The sequence below is a fragment of the Micropterus dolomieu genome, linkage group LG21 (assembly GCF_021292245.1).
Source record: "Micropterus dolomieu isolate WLL.071019.BEF.003 ecotype Adirondacks linkage group LG21, ASM2129224v1, whole genome shotgun sequence".
NCBI classification, from domain to species: domain Eukaryota; kingdom Metazoa; phylum Chordata; class Actinopteri; order Centrarchiformes; family Centrarchidae; genus Micropterus; species Micropterus dolomieu.
The window spans coordinates 5,329,992-5,350,117 of record NC_060170.1 but is presented as its reverse complement, the minus strand read 5'-3'; the positions used below and the strand labels follow the sequence as shown (position 1 = coordinate 5,350,117).

The 20,126-nt window shown below is 41.4% G+C and overlaps 2 protein-coding genes across 17 annotated transcripts in view; one reads left to right on the top strand and one right to left on the bottom strand.

The window, feature by feature from the left end:
* Positions 1-16,944, bottom strand: part of LOC123960899 (citron Rho-interacting kinase) — a 54,453-nt gene extending 37,509 nt beyond the window's left edge. For 5 of the 15 annotated variants that reach the window (XM_046035906.1, XM_046035917.1, XM_046035914.1 and 2 more), the window contains exons 1-4: positions 16,359-16,943; positions 9,993-10,157; positions 3,399-3,497; positions 94-237 (exon numbers count right to left, since the gene is read on the bottom strand). In XM_046035906.1, coding sequence (XP_045891862.1) covers positions 94-237; positions 3,399-3,407 — 153 coding nt within the window. In that variant the 5' untranslated portion in view covers positions 3,408-3,497; positions 9,993-10,157; positions 16,359-16,943. Of the gene's footprint in view, positions 1-93; positions 238-3,381; positions 3,498-9,992; positions 10,225-11,619; positions 11,686-12,414; positions 12,457-16,358 lie in introns of those variants that run through there. The other 10 variants (XM_046035911.1, XM_046035918.1, XM_046035920.1 and 7 more) reach the window with 7 other exon arrangements.
* The window catches only part of bicdl1 (BICD family like cargo adaptor 1), an 18,385-nt gene continuing 14,852 nt past the window's right edge, over positions 16,594-20,126 (top strand). For both annotated transcript variants that reach the window (XM_046035927.1, XM_046035926.1), the window contains exons 1-2: positions 16,594-17,420; positions 18,623-18,838. In XM_046035927.1, coding sequence (XP_045891883.1) covers positions 17,031-17,420; positions 18,623-18,838 — 606 coding nt within the window. In that variant the 5' untranslated portion in view covers positions 16,594-17,030. The remainder of the gene's footprint in view (positions 17,421-18,622; positions 18,839-20,126) is intronic.

Genomic DNA, 20,126 nt, shown 5'->3' with positions numbered 1-20,126 from the left:
TATGTAGACAAACGTGTAAACACACACACATTTGGCACAACTTGAACACAGTCCATGTGGTCTAACAGCTGTAGTAAGTACAGTGCCACTCACACTGCATTCTGTGATGTAGGTTGCCAGATCCTGTTCCAGGATGGTCCTCTGGGTCTCTGAGGCCTTCAACTCTATATCCTTCTGCTGCAGCACTGACTCAAGGTCAGACATCTTCCTCTGGACCAGTGAGATTTCCTGCTCAACCTGGAAACAAGAACGTAGCATGGACCTAACTTTTCTCTCACAGTTTGGTATCATGTAATGAATCTCTGGGGCCCGTGGATGTGAGTAGATACTTTTTTGTTTACAGTGCCCTTTGGGAGGGTAGCTGTGTTAAAGATATCTTCCTACTTTCTAAAATATTACAATAACAACAATATCAGCAATGATACACTTTTAATGGCTGTGTGTTTGTGTGTGTGTGTGTGTGTGTGTGTGTGTGTGTGTGTGTGTGTGTGCTCGTAAGTGTCTAAGACTGCATTTGTTTGGTGGCATTTGATGATACAATTAGATGTGCCATTACAGCATTGCAGGGCCTGAGGAGCATTAGAAACCAGAGAAGCAGCAGGGCTTGCAGCAGTCACAGATACACACTCACAGCACTTAGTATATGGTAGCACTAACACACAGTCACAATGCAGACACATGCTCACAACAACGTGGCGCCACAGCATGGGGCTGGAGCCAGTCAAAGGAATGGGTCAACATTGCACTGCAAAGAATCACTAGATACGGTTCTAAAAGAATGCACATGTCCACCACATTTACAAGACAGATCAAAATATGTTGTGTAGTGATCTGATTATAACACAGGTTAATGATGGATCATAAGAAAGGCTGGAAGTAACTAACTACATTTCCATTTATTCTTATATTCTCCAACTCTGGAGATGCTTATTGCATATTTTTGTGGGATCCAATGCAGTGCAACTGGCCAGTCCTTCTACAGTATCTTCATCATTCTTGCATGTGCACATGGAGGTGATGTTATGGCTGCATTGGACAATTTCACGTCACATCAAGAGATTAAGATTGGAATCATACAGACATTACCCAGAAATCTTAGAACAGTAGGTCAGCAAAGTTTGCAATTGTTGAATCTAAAATTATGGTTTTTGGTGGGATGGAGGAGGTGAAGTGGTTCAAGTCTATATTTCCCTAAATGCAGGGTTCCTAAACATTATCCATTTCAACACTGACATACATTCTGGCTATGTATGCTATTTTCGGCCAAATATGGCAACATAATAGCCATTCAGTACACTTTCCTAAGCAGAAAGGACAACATGTCTTCCCAAAGCTGAAGTACACAAACCCGATCTACCTATACTCGTATTTTATTACATATTTTTAGTGTCGTTCATAAATGAGAATTGAAAATGAGTTTTAAAAAAAGTACAATAATTTAATTTCCAGGGCATCCATGCAGTCTTGTTTATTCACTGTATCCATGGAAAAGATGATGAATGCATTCATAAAGGTATGGTTTCCTTACAAAAAAATTAAGAATGTTTACTTTTCTGATGACTACGTCACTGCATAACTCATAAATGTACCAAGCAGCTGAATATTTGGTTATATGTGATGCTATGAATGTAAGTCAAAGATATTTCTGCATTTTCTTTCACACTAACTTGGTCACAGATGTCAGAATTGGGTAGTTATAAGACATTTGGGGTAGAGCTGTCTATGGATGTGACGTATAGACTTTTGATGACATCAAGCTCGCTCTGGCTATGGTTTGAGTAGGCTTGCTCCCACTAAATGTTAAGTTTCTTACAATCAATGTACACCTTCAAATTAAAGCTGCATATTTGTCTTGTTAAGGAAAAGGACAACTAGCCTGTTTGAAAATCAATGAACCACCTAGCACATGTTTTCCATAACACATTAAAACAGGATTATTGTGGAACTCAAAATGTTAACTGTACCAGTATTAGTCTAGGCACATCCCATAATTAGTAGTCTAGCTCACAGGAAGTAGGCTGTTAGTGTGTGAGCCTGCCATTGTCGGACTATGTCTTCTCCTCCTCTTATCATTTTCAAAGTCTCCATTGCTAGGTGAAACAACAAAAACAGCCATCCAGCTACCTACATACACGCTGAAAATGGTACAAGAAATACAAACAAGCCAGAGCGTTTTTCCTCCTATACCAGAAAGACAATGGATTCAGCCAGACCTTTCTCCAGCGCTGGCATAGCACTAAAGCTAAGTGTGGAGATAGATCTGTCTATGTGTGATATGATAATTAGTAACATTAACTATTCCTTAACTCTCATATTGACATTTTTAACTGACGTTTTTAACTAGCCCATGCGTTCACACAGTGTCTGCTCCAAACGCCTGCTTTTCTGATCAATTTATTTTTAGAATTTTTATAATCTAGAAAACGGAATAGACGCAATACTCTGCCAACACAAATATTTTTCTATATTCCCTCTTTTTCTTCTTTTTCCCTCATTTTCCATATTTATCCAGACCTGGAAATTACTAAAATCCATAACTAAAAGCCATACTGTGTAGGAAACCTGTAAATGGAGTATTCTCTGTTGCTTCACATGTCAGTGCGAGCTGCTTGGTAGAATATACTGAACCACATGCCAAGTTAGACTTACAAGACAAAAGAAATAGTCAGTACTTCATTTATGAATCTCACTCCCAGCAAGGCAAGTAAATTCAGCAATACATTGTCTTTACCATAGAGGACATTTGTAGATGCAAAACAGACATTATGTGATATTATGAAGCAAAATGGACGATCAGTTATTTAATTTATTTTTTATCACTGACAGAAATAACAAGTTATTTTTGTAAAAAGGTAACCTTACTTTAGAAAACATAAAATGTTGTTTATGGAGGGAAAAGATAATGACATTAATAACGGAGCAGTGGGAGGAGAGTAAAAACATGTCTATTGTGTCACAAACAATGTTACTTTGATTTTAAATTGTCTCACTGAGATTAACCTAGCTTGACCTTTCTTTTCACAGTTTTTCCACCGTTGTATGGGAAAGATCGAGTTATATCTTTTTTAAGCAACTCAGGACCTCATACTCCTTCATTACTTTAAAAGTAGTTTCACAGGTAATTTCACCCTATGTGTTAAAACAGATCCAGAACTTTTAATGTGTTCAATCATGCGCCTATAAGTGATTGTTCACGTTTTTTTTTTAAAGCGCAGCCTGTACTGAACTGTAACAGATTTGTGCACAAGGACAGCAAATAGTCAGAGAGTGAGGTGGAATACTAAGATACATAAATACACGCACACACTAGCTCAGCTATAGTGTAAAGGCAAACTGACAAACAAATGGCTGATTTTTCTTGCTCTGGAAACAAACTCTTACCATGTGTAGAGTAATACCTGTGACATGTGTCCAGCAATTCTGTCAGTTTTGTGTTTTAATGAGGTTTTCCAAAGGAGGTGGTCTTATCTAGAGAGTTGATGGATGTAGTCACTAATCTGTGGGAGAGGAGAGTGTGAAGAGAGAATGGGAGATGAGGAATAGGGAGAGAAACATGACAGTAAACAGTCTTTATGCGCAACATCTCTTGAAAACTGAAGTGCTGACTCAGTGCTCTTATGTAAAACACTTACCTTTTATAATCATACTATATAGATGGCTTGTCTGTGAAAACGGAATAATTTGCCTTCCATAAGTGTTCTGATACTTATCATGAAAGTTACATCATACTACAGAATTCATGTAAATCATCATGTAAATGTTTACATATTAAACGAGTAAACAAAAGATATCAAGCCCTAAATCACAGTATAAACATTCATGTTCATTATAAATAGGTAATCAAGCAAATGTGCCCTTTCTAAATGCATTTCAAAACAGTAGCGATGCTTCAGTCATTACTGTAACACTCACACAAGTTTAATTTATACTGTAACATGATCACACAGACTAGCAGATAAAGTAAGTCGTTCACAGATTTTTTTAGTATTTACTAAGTACACCACAGGAGAGCCATGCAGCGCTGATCAAATATGCGCTCAAATTCTAGCATAACAGGGACTATAAATAGCCTGCTCGTGTTCACACAACAGCCTCTTTTACCACCACTGGATATATTTGGCATCTTTTGTGATCAGGAGGCAGGCAGAAGAAGGAGGGAGAATGTCTATAAAAAGCAGAGGCTCACCTCCCACTCCTCCCTACAGCAACATGCTCAACTCAAGCTCAACTAACATGTGGATTTGAGTGGATTGTTGTGTGTTTTTGTTGTTGCATGATTGTGTTCATTTGGATTTTCATTTACATTATCTGTTTGCTCTATTGTGTGTGTCCAGCAAGACACAACCATCATATTGCTGCTCAGAAGATCAGAAGACAACAGAACTATGCAGACATTGCAGATGAACAGTGGATATCATATGAGTCTCTTGAGGTGACTCTGGTGATTACTAATATTTGCCCAGAAATGTGACTGATGTAATGCTTATGCTTCAAGGGTCATTTGAAGGGGTGGGTTGTTCAGTAGAACAGCAGGCCACACAGCATGTGCCCAAGCCGGGCAAAATACTGCCTGGTATTCCAGTTTCATTGGCATGACATGATGCCGGAGCAGGTGGCCTGTAATGAGTGATGATGGCGTGAGCAAAGCGTTAGCCGAGGTGAGCTTTCACTGGCACCTGTTGGTCTTCGGCCTGTAAGCACATTACATGAGTGGCACATATTCCTGGATTCTGGTTTGGATGAGATGGCAGAATGTCCTGTTTGCATTTGTTGCTCTAAAACAAGGTGACAAGGTTGTTAGAGAAATCACTTTAACCTTGCATGTGTGTTCCCCCAAAGACTTTTACTCATGTGAAAGTTTTTATTTGCCCATGGTCCATGTCTCCTGGCGGCTCTCAGAGCTCCAAACTCACTAATGAATCTACATGTGCTGAGACACAACACTGCATGATTTACTGTTGTGTACTTCTTAACAATGTGGAGAACTTCCTCAGCAGCCAGCCAGTGGTTAAGCTGGTAGTCTATGGTTTCCATCCTAGCATGAGGCACCAGATGGGACTCAGATCTGGCTGTCTTCCTCCCAGACTCAAGTGCTAGCTGACTGCCCATAATGAGCTGAGCTAACAGACTGTGCAGCTGGGCTCCTCCTCTGCAATAATTAGCTCGCTGAAAGCAATTCCTAATAACTATACTCTTAAAAGCTCATTGCAACTACAGGAAAGACAGTTTGACCACTGTGCTTGTTGATCATTTCCAAAGTCTTGCTAGTGCAGAAAATAATTCTCCATTTTCGCTTTGTTTTGCAGTCGGTGCTAGCACCTGCAATCAGAAATGTTCAACAAATACTGATTGTTTATGAGAGCTCATCAACGACAGAACAATGACATTCACTGAGGAACACTGGCTTCCAACTCAGCTGAGGAGCTCTTTTTCGTGGGCTGAATAATGTGTGTTGGGCTGTGATTCAGAGTTGTTGAGGAGGAGGAGAGTGGAGAGAGGTTGCATCCCAGTCATGGTGTTGCTCTACATTCAGTCTGCAGGGTGACCAGGGGCCAGTGCTACTGTATGGGCTGTAGGCACCGGTGAATCACAGACCTGTTGCAACACTGTAGTGGCACAGATTCGTCTCTAAAAACAAGCTTGCTGTCCTTCTCCCATCTATCCCCCTCTAGTTTGATCTTTCATCCTCTCCACATACACTGAGAGACATTTTATGCCCATTGTCATGACAACAAAAAATTAGTAATACCACAGTCATGCAAGGCTGATTGAGAGCTTCAGGCTTCAGCCATTGCTGCAGTTCTATGATTCAAATATGGTTTTGTGGCTCAGTAGTTTCCTGCTAAACACCACAGGCTTTGAAGATTAGGGGAAGTTAACTCAGGCCAATCTGAAAATGCAGCCTCATCCACAGAATCTGTGCTTGATATTATGACATTTTTGGAGGTGCATTATAATAAACTAGTGCATTTGTATTGGTTATGCAATTTGAATACATTTTAAGAGAATCATTTCAGAGTAGTTAGAAGAGCAAAGTGTGCATAGTTTACACAGAGATTTAACCACCAGTTTGAAGGTGCTGCATGTTGTACTGGCGATTCTTGTCCTTGTGGCCTAACGGTTAATGTACCACCACACTCAAGGAATACATAAACATTGGTCAGAAACAGCTACCTTTGGTTACATGAGCTATTAAAGGAAACGCTAAAAACTGCACTTTGAGGCCTGCAGTTCCCAAGCAGCCAGCTGTCGGAAGATATGTTGTCATGTTGATATGATTGAAAGTACCCAGTGAAATCTGTGTCTAAAACAAGGTGGGTTAAATATGGCACAAAAACACTTTCAGTTTCCACTGGGGCCACCAAAGCCTACAGCCCTGCACCTGAATTACTTGTTGTGGTTTGGGCCTTTGTTGGGTTTAGTGCCTGTTTTATTTTGAAAGTGTCTACCTCTTGTGTCTTGTTGTGCTTTATCTTTCCTGTTGATTTCCTTTTTCATATCACCTGTGTGTAATTACCCGGCCTGCTTGTGTGTTTGTGTATGTATTAATAGTTTGTTGTGTCGGATTGTTATTAAATCATTGGTTTTGGATGTTCAGTGGATTTTTGTTTGCTTCCATTTCTGTTTCTTTGGACTGTGGATACTGTTTGGCTTTCTGTGGATTATTTTGAGCCTGATTCTGATTATTGTTTTTCCCTTGGACTTTCTGCCTTCCATGTAAGTTAACCACATTATTTATTGCATCTGCCCCCATCTAAAGTGTCCTGCATTTAGGGGCCAAACTGTTCTCTGTGTTTAGGCTTTGGCTTAAGACAACAGTATATTCCCCACATTAAGGACCCCGTAGACATAAACCTGGTGCAAAAGGGCTTTAGAGAATTTTCCTTTTTCCTTTTAAGAGATTATACACAACCATTAATGATTCCACTGACTTAAAACTCAGATTGATTGTGTATTCTCTGATGGAGAAGACAATTCTGTCCCTGCCCAGGCTTATGAACTATCCATCCATTGTTGAGCAGTTAGCAGCTATTAATCAACTCAAGTGGACATGCAGCTTTGCTTGGAGTCCCCCGACAGCGTTGAGGCTAGTTACCAGCTAGCAGCTAGGTTACTAACCACCTGCCTGCTAGTCTTCAGTCTGTAACCCTGCCTGCAAGCATTCAGACTGCTAGCCACCCAGTTCACCGGAGATACAGCTGCTTAGCATCCCACAGTTTCAGCTCCCTGGCACTCCAGAGACTTTATCACGCAGCTTCACTGAAATTCAGATGGTTAGCACACCAGAGACTCAACTAATAAGCAACAGCGCAGAAACTATCTTGTTCTGTACCCTGGAGGTACCACATGTCACTGTTGGTTCTTCGGCGGCGACTCAGCCAACACATGTTTCGGCCGACTCCTGTCCTGATCCTCAAATGACTCTGGTTCCTGTGCTGCAAAAATCACCTGAGCCAGAACTTCAACAGCCTTAAGCCCCTGTGTGCAGATGACTTCCCAATCCCTGACTCTACTGAACTGCTGTAACATCTGGCTTTCCCTGAGATGCAACAGTCTTCTGACTCTGATGAGTTAGAGCAACTCCCAGACTTGTTCAACTAAACTGTTGAACTACTGCCACATTCTGTCGCTGTTGCAGCAGTCCCCAGCCACAGAAGAGCAGCAGCTTCCGGTCCCTGCCTAGCTGCAATTGACTTTGGTTCCAGTGGTGGGGCATTTCTCTGTACCTGAACTACAGCATTCTCCAGTCCCTGAGCTGAAGAAACTCCGCACTCCTGAGCTGTGCCTCAGCAGCTTCTTTTTTCTCTGGTCTCTCTGGCTCCCCAGCCGGACTCCCTGTTGCCGGTCTCCAGCCCAGCTGCCCTGTTGCCGGTCTGTGGTCCTTCAAACAAAGCCTTAGACCGTGGTTCTCATCTCCAGTCTTGTCACCGGCCTCCTGCTCAGCCTCCAGAGGGTCTTTGTCCTCATTGCCGGCCTCTAAAGTGTTTGTGCTCTTGGCCTCCAATGAGTTTCGGCCTTCCTCCTGCCTGGCTGCCAGAGGGGTTTCGTCTTCACCACCAACCTCCTGAGAGGTCCCGCCTTTGCTGTCCCTTCCCTGGTTAACCGGACAGGTTCAAACTTGTGGTCCTGCCCCCAGGCCGGCCACCTGAGGTCTCCAGTTCCTCCTATGTCCAGCCTTCAGGCTGTCCGCCTGAGGATTTCTGTTCCACCCCTACAGCTCTTTTCACTTGCTCCCTTTGAACTTGTGCCTGAATCCCTCCACCAGTCCTCCCTCCACCCACCCTGGTTCGATTTGGACTTTCTGTTGTCTGGACCACGATTTTGTTCCCCCCGACTCTTGCCCTTACCCTTTTCCTTATTCGTTTCACCTGTGTGTAATTACTTGGCCTGCTTATGTGTAGTGTCCAAGGGCTGGACTTGAACCCAATGAGGACTGTGGATATTCTTTGTTTTTGTTTTTGGTTTCCTTTGGATTTTCTGTGGAACATTTTATGCCCATTTTGGATTATTGTTTATTACTTGGACATGTCTCACCCTCCATGTAAGTAGCCGTACTTTGTTTTCAATAAAACGCTATTAATTGCATCTGCTCCGTCCTTGTCCTGCAATTGGTCCCAAATTCCTGTTCTCTGTGTTCACGCTTAGCATAAGTACAATCTCTGATGGTCGAGTCGACAGAGTATCACATTCTATAAAAGTATGCTGAGCACTTTGGAAAGCACTTCAAAAATCCAGTTCATCATTATATCACAAATCCAAATGACAAAGAGGATCAGTGTGGGCTTCTAAAGGAGGCGGTTGGGAAAATGACACTTGAGGATATGGAGCAATAATTCTCTCTCTCTCTCTCTCTCTCTCTCTCTCTCCCTCAAGTCAACTCACATTCAAATTGACATAACTGTTCTGCAGAGTTAGTTTCTTTTTGAATACATAGGTCCTCTTTCTTCTGGTAAAAGGTAAAATGAAGAATAAAACAGCCCCAACCAACAGATGTGACTGCATAGTCCTCGTGCCAAACCTTTAGCCATTTATCTATTAAATATTCTAGGCAACTTATAAAGCATGCTAGACGTTAATAATGAATCACATAATTCTGTACATAACCCTACAGTATATACTATCATCATCTATCTGTCCATCTATCTATACTTCTTCCTGTCTCTCCCACAACCTCTTCATTAATATTCTGTTTTGTTCTGCCTGAAACGTCCTGTCAGTACTGTTATTTGCGATCCAGCTGAATAGGCACCAGAAAGAAGCAGAGAGCTCCCTTCACCTCTCCTCTACCCTTGGCAAAGCCTGCTGTTACCATAGAGATACTTTCCACCAACCACAGTCTTCATCTTGTCATACTTTTTCCAACAGACTTTATGAATTTCAGCTTTCTTTCTAGACTGAATCTCAACCACAGCTACTACAGCGCCTTACCAACTGGAAGATTAAAGTGAGTTGAGATAATTTGGAATAACCCTACATAATAGACAGGCAGATGAACTTTGTCTCAAAACTTCCTCAGCCTTAGTATAAATAACAAAAACGTATATTGCTCTGAATGACCGTAGACAAACAGTGCAGAGTTTGAACACCACCCCAGGGAGTGATAGCCATCTGTATGAGTGTATGCTACAGTAAGTCCATAGTGATGAAGAGAAATGGGCAAACAAAGACAGCATTACAGAGTCGTGACCAAGAATAGCGCTCACTCCTGATAGACAAGATACAGCTGCTGCATAATCTTGGTGCTACCAATGCTATCTCATCCCTCCATAAATCCTCAGCCGGAGTGTCAGTCAGCTGGAGTATCAGTCAATCAATCAGTCAGGTAATAGTTTCCAACATGCTGAGATGGGGAAAATAACAACGCACTGTAGCAGTTCAGAGCTGTAAAGCAAAGATACTGAATTCATTCATCCCGTCCAAGTCATCACCCTCACCCCCTTTCTAATCTTTGAAAGGGAGCAGTACTGTAAGTAAAATAGTATATCACTTACTCAGAGATGGCTACAGCTGATTTCTACAAAGCTCCTTAGACACGGCACCACCTCGTCCAGTAAGCCCGTTCATTTGGGGTTTCCCTCGGAAGCCACCAGCCAGAATGAGAGCTTCGCTGGTTCATCAAATTCGGGGATGTCATCCTCACAGGGGAGAGAGTGGAGCTGAGGGGAGAGAAAGATGCGCTGTGGCAGTGCAGAACGCTGTGAGGCAGCGAGAGCGACTGGAGAGCTTACAGAGAGATAGAGCGGAGAAGAGAGGGAGGGAGTTGAGGACGACAGAAAAATTGCATTGTAGAGTAATGCAGCAGACCGGTGAGCACATACTGTGGAGTGTGAGAGGAAGCCAGGTCTCTCTCTCTTCTCTGTCACCCGCTCACCCTTACCACCCCCCAACCCTTTCTCCCTCTCCCTGTACTGCAGCAACCGTCACTAATCACGCTGATGTATGCAGCTTGACACATTGCGTTAACACTCATCTCCCAATAGTTGCAAACAACTCCTTAAATTGTTCAACTCATTAGTGACTACATACAATGAATGACCCCAACTAAACTTCCTCTAAATGAGCAGAAGCAATGTAATCTAATAATTGGCAGGACAAGGATGTGATTACAGTACAGTACAAATTTTGCTTTCATCTGCAAGTAACCAAGAACGAGAACTGTTAAAAAGAGATGCAGGTCCTTGCTTAAGGAGAGAAGGCAGTAGAAATGTAACATGTAGAATTTTAGCGTTATACTCTCCTGAATAAAACTGTGCTCAAAAAGTCATTTACTGCAAGGGTTTTAGCAAAAAGGGCACAATTTCTTAATTTTATAGCAGTGCAAAAAATACTTTTAAAAATATTGAATGTTAGAATGTATTTAGATTAGAGATTATGAAAAATAATTTTCTCAGTAAAATGGCTAGAGTTATGAACCTTTGAGTCTGTCAGACTTTGAATTTTCATTTATATTTTCCCTTCAGTTTTATTTGTATGGTTACAAATATGTTATTTTTGCTTCTAGATAGGGCTGGCCAATAAAACAATAATGATAATTATCGCAATATAATTTTCCTCAGTAACAATATAACAAATGTTCAGTATATAGTCAATAAATGTTTGATTTAATTCATTTGAATCACATAATTATTAGCACCTAATTTTTCTATTAAGATATTTGTTTTGTTGAGGAAAAGGGACTTTTGAAAATTCTACCTCAGATTTGTGAAGTGAGCCCCTGTTTGGCATCAAGTGTTACATGTCACGTTCTGACCGTAATGAATAGTTTAACCACACAATTAACCATCTGGTTTCTTCAGTTTTTAATCCTTTAAACTTGAAAGAAATAATGATTTGACATTTATCGTGATAATGATCGATATCGAATGGTATGAAATGTTTTTATCGTGGTAACATTTTTGGCCATATCGCCCAGCCCTACACACATTGGATCAGAATAATCTCTACTTCCACTGAGTACTAAGTACTGTAACAGAACTGATGTACTGTACTGTACACAGATAACAATGTAACAAAGCATATTTAAGTATTACAGTACTACAATACATGCATACAATACAATACATGTCGTGTCTCAACCTAACAAGGTCCCCAGTGTCTGACACACTAGTCCAGGCTCACCTCAATTTTCTTGTTTTTATGCTAATGTAAGCCAAGTGACACGTCACTGTGATACTGACTTGCAACCTACAAACACACACACACACACACACACACACACACACACACACACACACACAATGACAGATTACACACACAGTAACAGATGGTAGAACCTAACCTGGCAAGCAGTACTACATCAGTGCAACAGAAGGAACAAAATGCGCAGAAGGTGAAACCAAAGTACTGTACAATCAATGAGTGTTACAGTAATCAGTGGCAGGAAGAACAAGGGCAGTGCTCACTTATATTTCTTACTAGTTGTCAATAAGACTTTCATGACTGTAGTATTAATGAAGGCATGTAAAAACCCTGGCTTAGTTGTATAACAAAAGAGATTGTTTTTGTACCTTAGCTGACCTGGAATCAGATCAAATCTCCACTATCTTCATCTCTTCACATCCTCCCTACTGTCAGTATCTGATTGAATTTGTCTCTTTGCTCCTTAAATCCATTAATGACAGTTTTGTTTAGCTCAGTTGCATCAGGCAGGCTTCTTTGATTCAGACAAGCAGATATGCTACTGTAATCTTAAGAGAATTATGTGTCTGGATAAACACATACAGGAAGAGCCCTCAATTAAAGACTTCCCCACATAGACCCAGGATGAGGTTGTCACCGGCTGCCACAGAAAACAGTGTATCTGCTGAAAGCCTTTCAAAGTCACACCTATGCAACCTAATATTTGTGTAGGAGAGAAGCACAGAAGTTTTCTTATCGATCCTTAAATATGCATATAACAAAACACTACATTACATAATGCTGCATGTTGTTAGATGTATGTGACTTCTTTCAGCCTGACACCTTCACATCTATTGTACACCCTGTTGAGACAGATAGATGTCATTGTATATAAAATACCATAAAATACAGTTTAGAGCAAACCATCGAACTTAGCAGCTTTAAAATCGCATATAAATACGCCATAAAAGGATTGCATAAAATAATAAAATGAAGCAATAAAACATTCATTAAAATGCATAAGCAACATAACATTTAGAAAATGCAAAAGTAAAACTAGGGCCTATAGCTGTTACAGTTTACTGCTCCTAAGATAAACATAATCTTTTTTCAAAGTCTACTTTCCTACGCCACATTAACTATACGTAGCAATGATATATCTTAGTGCTTAAGATTTACTGACATCAGTATGAAAAAGGTTTGCATTTCACAGTGATTTGGATACTGGTTGAGGCAGAGGCATCACACTGATGTTACCTAGCAACAAGGTGCTGTATGTCTCTAAGGCCAATCCCAGCTTATTTCCAAAGTAAAGATGGAAAATTACAATCCTTTTCACTAGATATTTTCACTGGGATTCCACTGTAATACAATGTATGCTAATTAATTTCTGTTGGCAATTCAGATCGTTCTGTAGTCTGCAAGCATAGTATTGTTAATTTTGGGAAGTGTTTTTGTTCCGGCAAAATAAAATTTAAAAACGTATATACCAAATGGTATAACAATGGCAGAAACAACAGGGGGAACTTAAATGATCAGACAGAGCAGTAATTCTTCAGTTAGGTGCCAAAAGCTTTCCTAGTCATCTAGAAGTACCAGTGTAAAAACACCGCCATCCACTGGCAAAACGTTGAAATAGCAACATTTATATATTGTGTGTGTGTTCTGTCATGTGGCGATGAGGTTAGGGCTATCATCAGAGAGAAATGCTGCAATCTTGAGGTTTGAAGAGCCTGGCTTTGTTGCGTAACAGGCAACCAAACATTGTGTTAGTTGAAAAAGCCAGAGTCGGGCATGTATGACTAAGGGTTGATGTTACATAAGCCCAGAACACTAAGTACTAGGAAGACACTGATCTAGATACTCACTGTAAAATGTCACTATTAAATGAGCTAAAATCACTATTTAAGAGGATTTAAGGTTGCTTCCTCATTTGGTAAATCACATGACTTCCATAAGACATACTCGCAAAGCTTTTGACGTTGCTGACAATCAGACCTTCAGTCTGTGACGGATGATCTTACACCCAATGTAATTAGCAGTGATTAATAAAAAATCATTGAGTAGCCCTTTTATAGCATTGATCATTATAACATACATTATAAAACAGTTTTCATATCTGAACCAAATCAAACCAAATGTAATATCTTTTTTTTTCCCACAGAGGGAGCCATACTCTGTAATAAAGAGCAACGGGCTGAGTTTGTAATGTTTATCTCCACCCAAAGAGGCAAGCCAATGTGGCAGACTGATGTCTATTAACACCCCTGACAATGAGCTTAATGCAATCTTTCTTCACCTATGATGACAAAATGTATTTTAGTTAAAAAGTTATGCAACATTACATATTGCTGTGCTGATTATTTTTTAACAATAAACACTCTTCATTTGTAAATTCTCTGATGATATTTTATATTTAACAGTTCAGCTTTATCTTTACTTTCTCCTGTGTGTTCTAAGAGTAACTGTTGCAACTCACAGCACTGACTGATCAGACTGTAATACGGTGTCTAATTCTCTTTACTGCACAGGTTGTTGTTGTTTTTTCCTTGTATTTTCCATCAACATCGACAGCATAATAAGGATAACGTGGGCTTAAATTAATTCAGCTTAGCGGTTTATCAAAGCAGTGAGGTTTTGATGTGCTCTGTGGAAATCACCCATGATCTACTGTGTGGCACCGTCGGCCCCTGGAGCTAGGCGACAGTGGACCAGCAGGCTGTGACCCACTTCTTTTGTGCCTTCACTTTATGAGCTCAAGAGGCTTTGTTTGTAATCATTCATCACCAATGCCCCGCCCCCAACATCCTAGCCTCATCTCTACCCCTTCACCCCCCACTCATCCACATAGATACACACTTATTGCTGGAGCTGCCAGGGCCTTTAATGAGCATGTTATTTCCTTAGCCTTTAACCTCAGCTCACCGCTAACCCTAAACATAATCCTATCTGTAATTCTAACCCTTAATTTATGTCCTAATCCTAAATTAGCCTCTTAAAGTAGTTAGCAAGAAGTTCTCAGTTTGAGAAGTTTCCCCTCACTTTATTCCTTCTCTGAAAAACATGATACCCAATACATACACTAAGTAGCAACATTTTGATACCCAGCAAGTTATTCATTCGAGTCATATAACTTGGATCCTGTAATTCCATCATTTCAGCTTGCTGATAGGCAATTGTGATCACAGTTCTTAATTTAATATGCTTAGCATCTTGGGATGATATACTACCACCTTAATCTCTGGGAGGGAAAAAAACCCCGTTAAAATAAAAATTAGTCACAGGGCCTTTTCAAATTAGCCAGGAGCAGCAGAACTTCCGCCTGATGGCCTGTGAACATGAGACATAGCTAACTATTGAGGCCAACGTGACATTTCTTATCATGTCATGTGTACTCCTGCCATGGCTGCAAACAGATTCAATAACCATTACACTTATTTAGCATTTTACATATTTGAATTAATCTAATTTGATCCTGTCATACAATATATACATAACATAACTTGCAAATATACACAAGTAAAAGTAGTATTGCCAATATAAAAATACTCCAGTCAAAGTAAATCTCCAGCAATAATGTTTTACTTAAGTAAAGACACATACATACGATTAGCGAACTGTACTTACGTATCAAAAGTAAATGCAGGCTGGATTGCCCCTTTCAGGGTGTTTTATTGTTTTATAATATTATATTATCACTGGATTATTATTTCTGATGAATTACCTTGTAAACAATCGGAACCAGAGTTATTGGGCAATTATGTGTAACCTTACACACACAACGAATTTGATTCTGGTCAAGTACATTTCAATGTTGAAGCTGGTAATGGTAGAACAAATTTTAATTACTTTACATACCATGGTGTTAGTTTTATCTATTTTATCTATAAGAGTTTATTCAAAAAATCATTCATCATAAAATCCTAATTTGGGAGCTGTATCTGTCACATAAAATGTTTGAGTAATACGTACAATATGTACTACTGAAATGTTATGAAGTCAGCATGGAAATACTCATGTTGGCTAATTTACCTCGAATTTGTACTGTATTTCAGTAGACCAGTGACTTTCCACCACTGGGAATATATAGCCTAACGTTACTTTATTAGGAAGACAAAAAGTAGCTTGAAACACACACAATACTATGCTTCAACTAGTTTAAAATGAATGCAGGACACTGTACGTTAGCTGTTTTAACAAACCGGCGAATGACAGACTTGACAGACAATAATACTTTAATGCTACATTATGCTGAGTTTGTGTACGTTTCTGACAACTAACGCCCGCTAGCTTAACGGCTATCATTACATTAGCTAAGGTCTTTAGCAGTTAACCGAGGAACGAGCTAAGCTACCTGACCACCACTGCAGGCCTTCATCAGGAGGTGTAACAGGTAATAATAACCTTACTCATTCCCAAAAAGTAAAATTTTTATTATTAACTTAAAATGGAATTAAATAACATTACTGGCTGTCTGTGTGTTCTGGTCACCTGTCAGGCATGATATGAAACCCTTCTTTCTGAAAAATAAACTGATAGTTAGCCCACATAGAGTGAAAACAACAAGTGTCAAATAGTGTTTTTTTTGTATGGGTAACGTTAAAGTTAGTCATAATAATAGTATTGTTTCCTTTAACATGTTATTGTTATCATAGTTAAGCAATTATATTCATATATTTTAGGTGTTAACATGTAAATTCACGGGGTTTTCCAAACATCACAGTTCGCTCTTGCTTTACCGATTCTGAGGATGGCTGGTGCATCACTTCACGCATCATTCTGGTCTTGTGTTTTCTCTTCACGTGCTCATTTGCTGGATGTCACAGATGTGTGTGAGAAGCACCAAAATATGGCGCTATCATTTTCAGCCAATGGGCTGGCCGTTTGTAACAGGTTGCAGCTGGCGTCACTGCCGTGGCGGGGACGCGCATTCAAGACGGAAAAGAGGTTGAGAAGGCATCGGGATCGCGCTCATCTGTTTGGCTGGCAAATGCCTCCGGTGTAACAAGCCCAGCATTATGGGAGACTCAGGACCCCAAGACTGGATGGAGCCTGACCGACCGACCGCTGCCCTGAGCTCATCGAGGCGCTTTATACCGGGATAAAAACATTTCGTGTGTATATACAATAATAAACAGCCTGCCAGTGAGCTGCAGAGGAGGCGGTGTTTGCTGGAATTCAATCAGAGCCAGACTCGCGGCTGGTAGGTTAACGAGGAAAGAGGGACGTGAGGAAACTGGAAAGTCAGCAGTTTGCGATCTAACTGGATCCAGCTCGGAATTGGGAGAATGATGGACGAATTGTCGATTACAAACCGGTCCGGTCAGCCCAACCCTGTCAGAGCAGGGTGGGTTCATCCGGAGTGAAATCAGTCGGCTCTTATCTGTTGGCTTCTCCGCCGCCGGGCGGCGATGTCCGCTTTCTGCCTAGACCTGCAGACGTCTGCCGTGGTTTCAGCACCACTGGAGCTGGACAGCGACTGCATGGAGCCCCGGACCAGCCCCGCTGCTCACGAGCCCGGCGGCTTTCAGGGTCACCCGGGGCACGCCGGCTCCGGAGGCCTCGGCATGGCCTTGGAGGAGGAACTGGCCATGCTTACCGGGGAGCGCGACGATGAGGAGGGACTGGCGGACCTAGGGACGCCTGCGGTGGGGCATAACGCAGACTTGCTATCGCTCGTCCGTCAAAAGGAAAAAGACTTGGTTTTAGCTGCTAAACTCGGCAAAGCGCTGCTGGAGAGAAACCAAGACTTGACGAAGCAATATGAGAAAATGCACAAAGATCTCAACGAGAAATTAGAGGTAAACTAAGACAAGAAAATGTTATTTAATGAAGTTTTAATGCTGAACGAACCGTCATTGTTTGTCCTGAAAAAGCTATAATGCTATAGTCAGGTGTAGGCCTTCGCAATGTAAACAAACTCAAGAGGATCATAACAAATGCTGCCAGCAGAGCTCCACATTCAAGCTACCAAATAAAGAGGGCACGATTCCGTTTTTTATGGTAGCACATACTTAATGTGTTATAACCGGGGAACTAGTTACATAGAGCTGCTGATCATTCTGATTTAAAGAAAAAGTCAACTACACTGTCTCTGCCATGACAGAGACCAACACCCAAGCTAAAAGAAGGTGTAGAACAGTCTGTGAGTTATTTCACACATCATGTTTACAATGGATGTGGTACAGCTGAGCTTTTCGTTCTTGTTGTTTTTAAAAATCCTTCACACAAGCCAACACGTGGCCCGAGAAAAAACAGAAAGACTATAATCCTGTGGCTGTCCAGGGCCTACTGTATCTACTGTACATCTGTTCAGCCCTTTGATCCATATTCATCCCCACATTGCAGCTTAGAGAAATAAGCTGCCTGTTAATATCAAACTCTTCTTGTCATTGATGTTGTTACAGTTCCTGGTATCCTATTCTAATATCGCTTGATGTTGTTTTGTACTGTTGTTTTGGTTCTCTCTGATCACTCCTTTTGTTCAGGCACACACTCTGAGATGAAAATAGGGGCCATCTGATGCCAGCAGCTTCAGCCTTGGACTTAACCATAACAACAACCCCCATACAAACTCTGGCAGCTGCTGGTGGTGCAGTGCATCTGTCCACTGTTCATTGCCATAGAGAACAGAAAATCTATTAGCTGAACTGTCACTCCAGGAGCTAGGGAGACAAGACTTATATATATCTATACCTACTGTACATTTCTGACTTTTGCATAGAATGTAAAAAAGTTAGGAATGGCAATTTCAGCCCTTGAAAAAAAAACTTGATTATGCCTTTATTGTTGGACAGTAACGTTTAGTGGGGGGATCAAGTTCTTATCCTGAATTTTTAAGGACTGAATCGAACTTTCTCAGTTTGTTGAAGCATCAGTCTCTGACTCTGTCACACCGTCAATGATTTCATTGGTACTTCAAAAAATAGGTCAACACTGGACATCAAATCCAAGCAAATGAAGGTTTGACCGTATCACCCTCTCTCCCCTCGTCCCCATGCAGCACTTGGAGCAGGAGAAGCATGAGTTGCGTCGGCGTCTGGAAAGTCGAGAGGGGGAGTGGGAGGGTCGTGTGGCCGAGCTGGAGACGGACGTCCAGCACTTGCAGGGTGAGCTGGAGCGCCACCAAGTCCAGCTGAGAGAGGCTGACAGAGACAAGACCAAGGCCATCAGCGAGCTTTCTGAACAGAACCATAGACTGCTGGAGCAACTCAGTAGGGTGAGGGGCAGCGTCCGTCTGTGTGTGTGTGTGTGTGTGTGTGTGTGTGTGTGCTTCAGATGCACAGCTTCAGGCGAGTTGAGCCTATCTGCATGGAAGATTTAATTAGGCTGGGCTTTGAGTCACTGTGTCACATGGTCTTAATACTTCTTTAAACATCCTTCCATCCTACCAAGAAACATGCATACGGAAATGCCAGTGTGTGTGTGAGTGTGTAAACACAGTATGTTGTTCTCCCTGCCCTGACCTCAGGGCCACTCAGTCCAGCTCAAGTCTGCCTGGCTGACATGGCATAAGTGAAGATTCATCATCCCTCAGGGGGGATTTACCTCCATTCAGCCTGTCTCTCTCTAACTTCACCAGAATTATGCTAACTCATCAATATAAAAGTGGAGCTTCCGGGTCTTATGTTTAATAATTTAGTATGATTGGACTGCACCCTTATGCAATAGCACTCTGCATATTGACAGGTAATGTGAGTGCAGTTATTATGACAGGCAGAGTAGAAAAGGTCCCATATGAAACATTCAGGTAGACAGACTGATTGATGGACAGACAAAGATAAGATAAATACATACATATAGCAGCGCTAAGGGTTGGCATGAGGACTTGAGGGTATATCCTTGTTGATGTGATGTACTGTGCACGGGGAGAAATGCAGCCTGGCAGATTGATAGAGTTGAGAGCGCTTGTGTTTGTAGCTTCAGTTGATTAATCCCTGCTAAAGAGCTCAGTACAACACCTCATTCTGCTCCATCTACATCCAGACATCCCGTTTCTTCAATGGTGGCTTCATTTCCACACTAGGAAAAATAACATGCTTTGTCACTACATATTATGTTACATTCATCAAATCTGAAACGCTATATCACAAAAACACACCATACAACTAATTTAGTACAGTGAACTTGCTTTTCAAGAACAGGACTATGTCCAAGGGCTGCCTAACCTGTCAGAGGGATATACAGTATAAACACCTGTAAGACCATTATAACAACTCAAGGGCCATAAACAGAGGCATCAGAGTGTTGTCAGCTGACAGTTAGGCTGGCAGTGGGTGCCCCAGAGCTGTGTATACAAGGGCTGACGAGCCTGTGCAGGTGTTTTGATAACCCCGTCAGCACTGCTGTTGATGGCGACGCTCACACTTATGTGTGATGTTTCCTTTCCTGGGAGAAGATATGATCACCTGGCAGGTACACTCTGCTCAGGGAGGAGTAGGCTCTGTGCGGTTGATTTTAACGCCCAGCCCTCTGCTGTTCAGAGCAGCTCTCCTACTCATCTTATT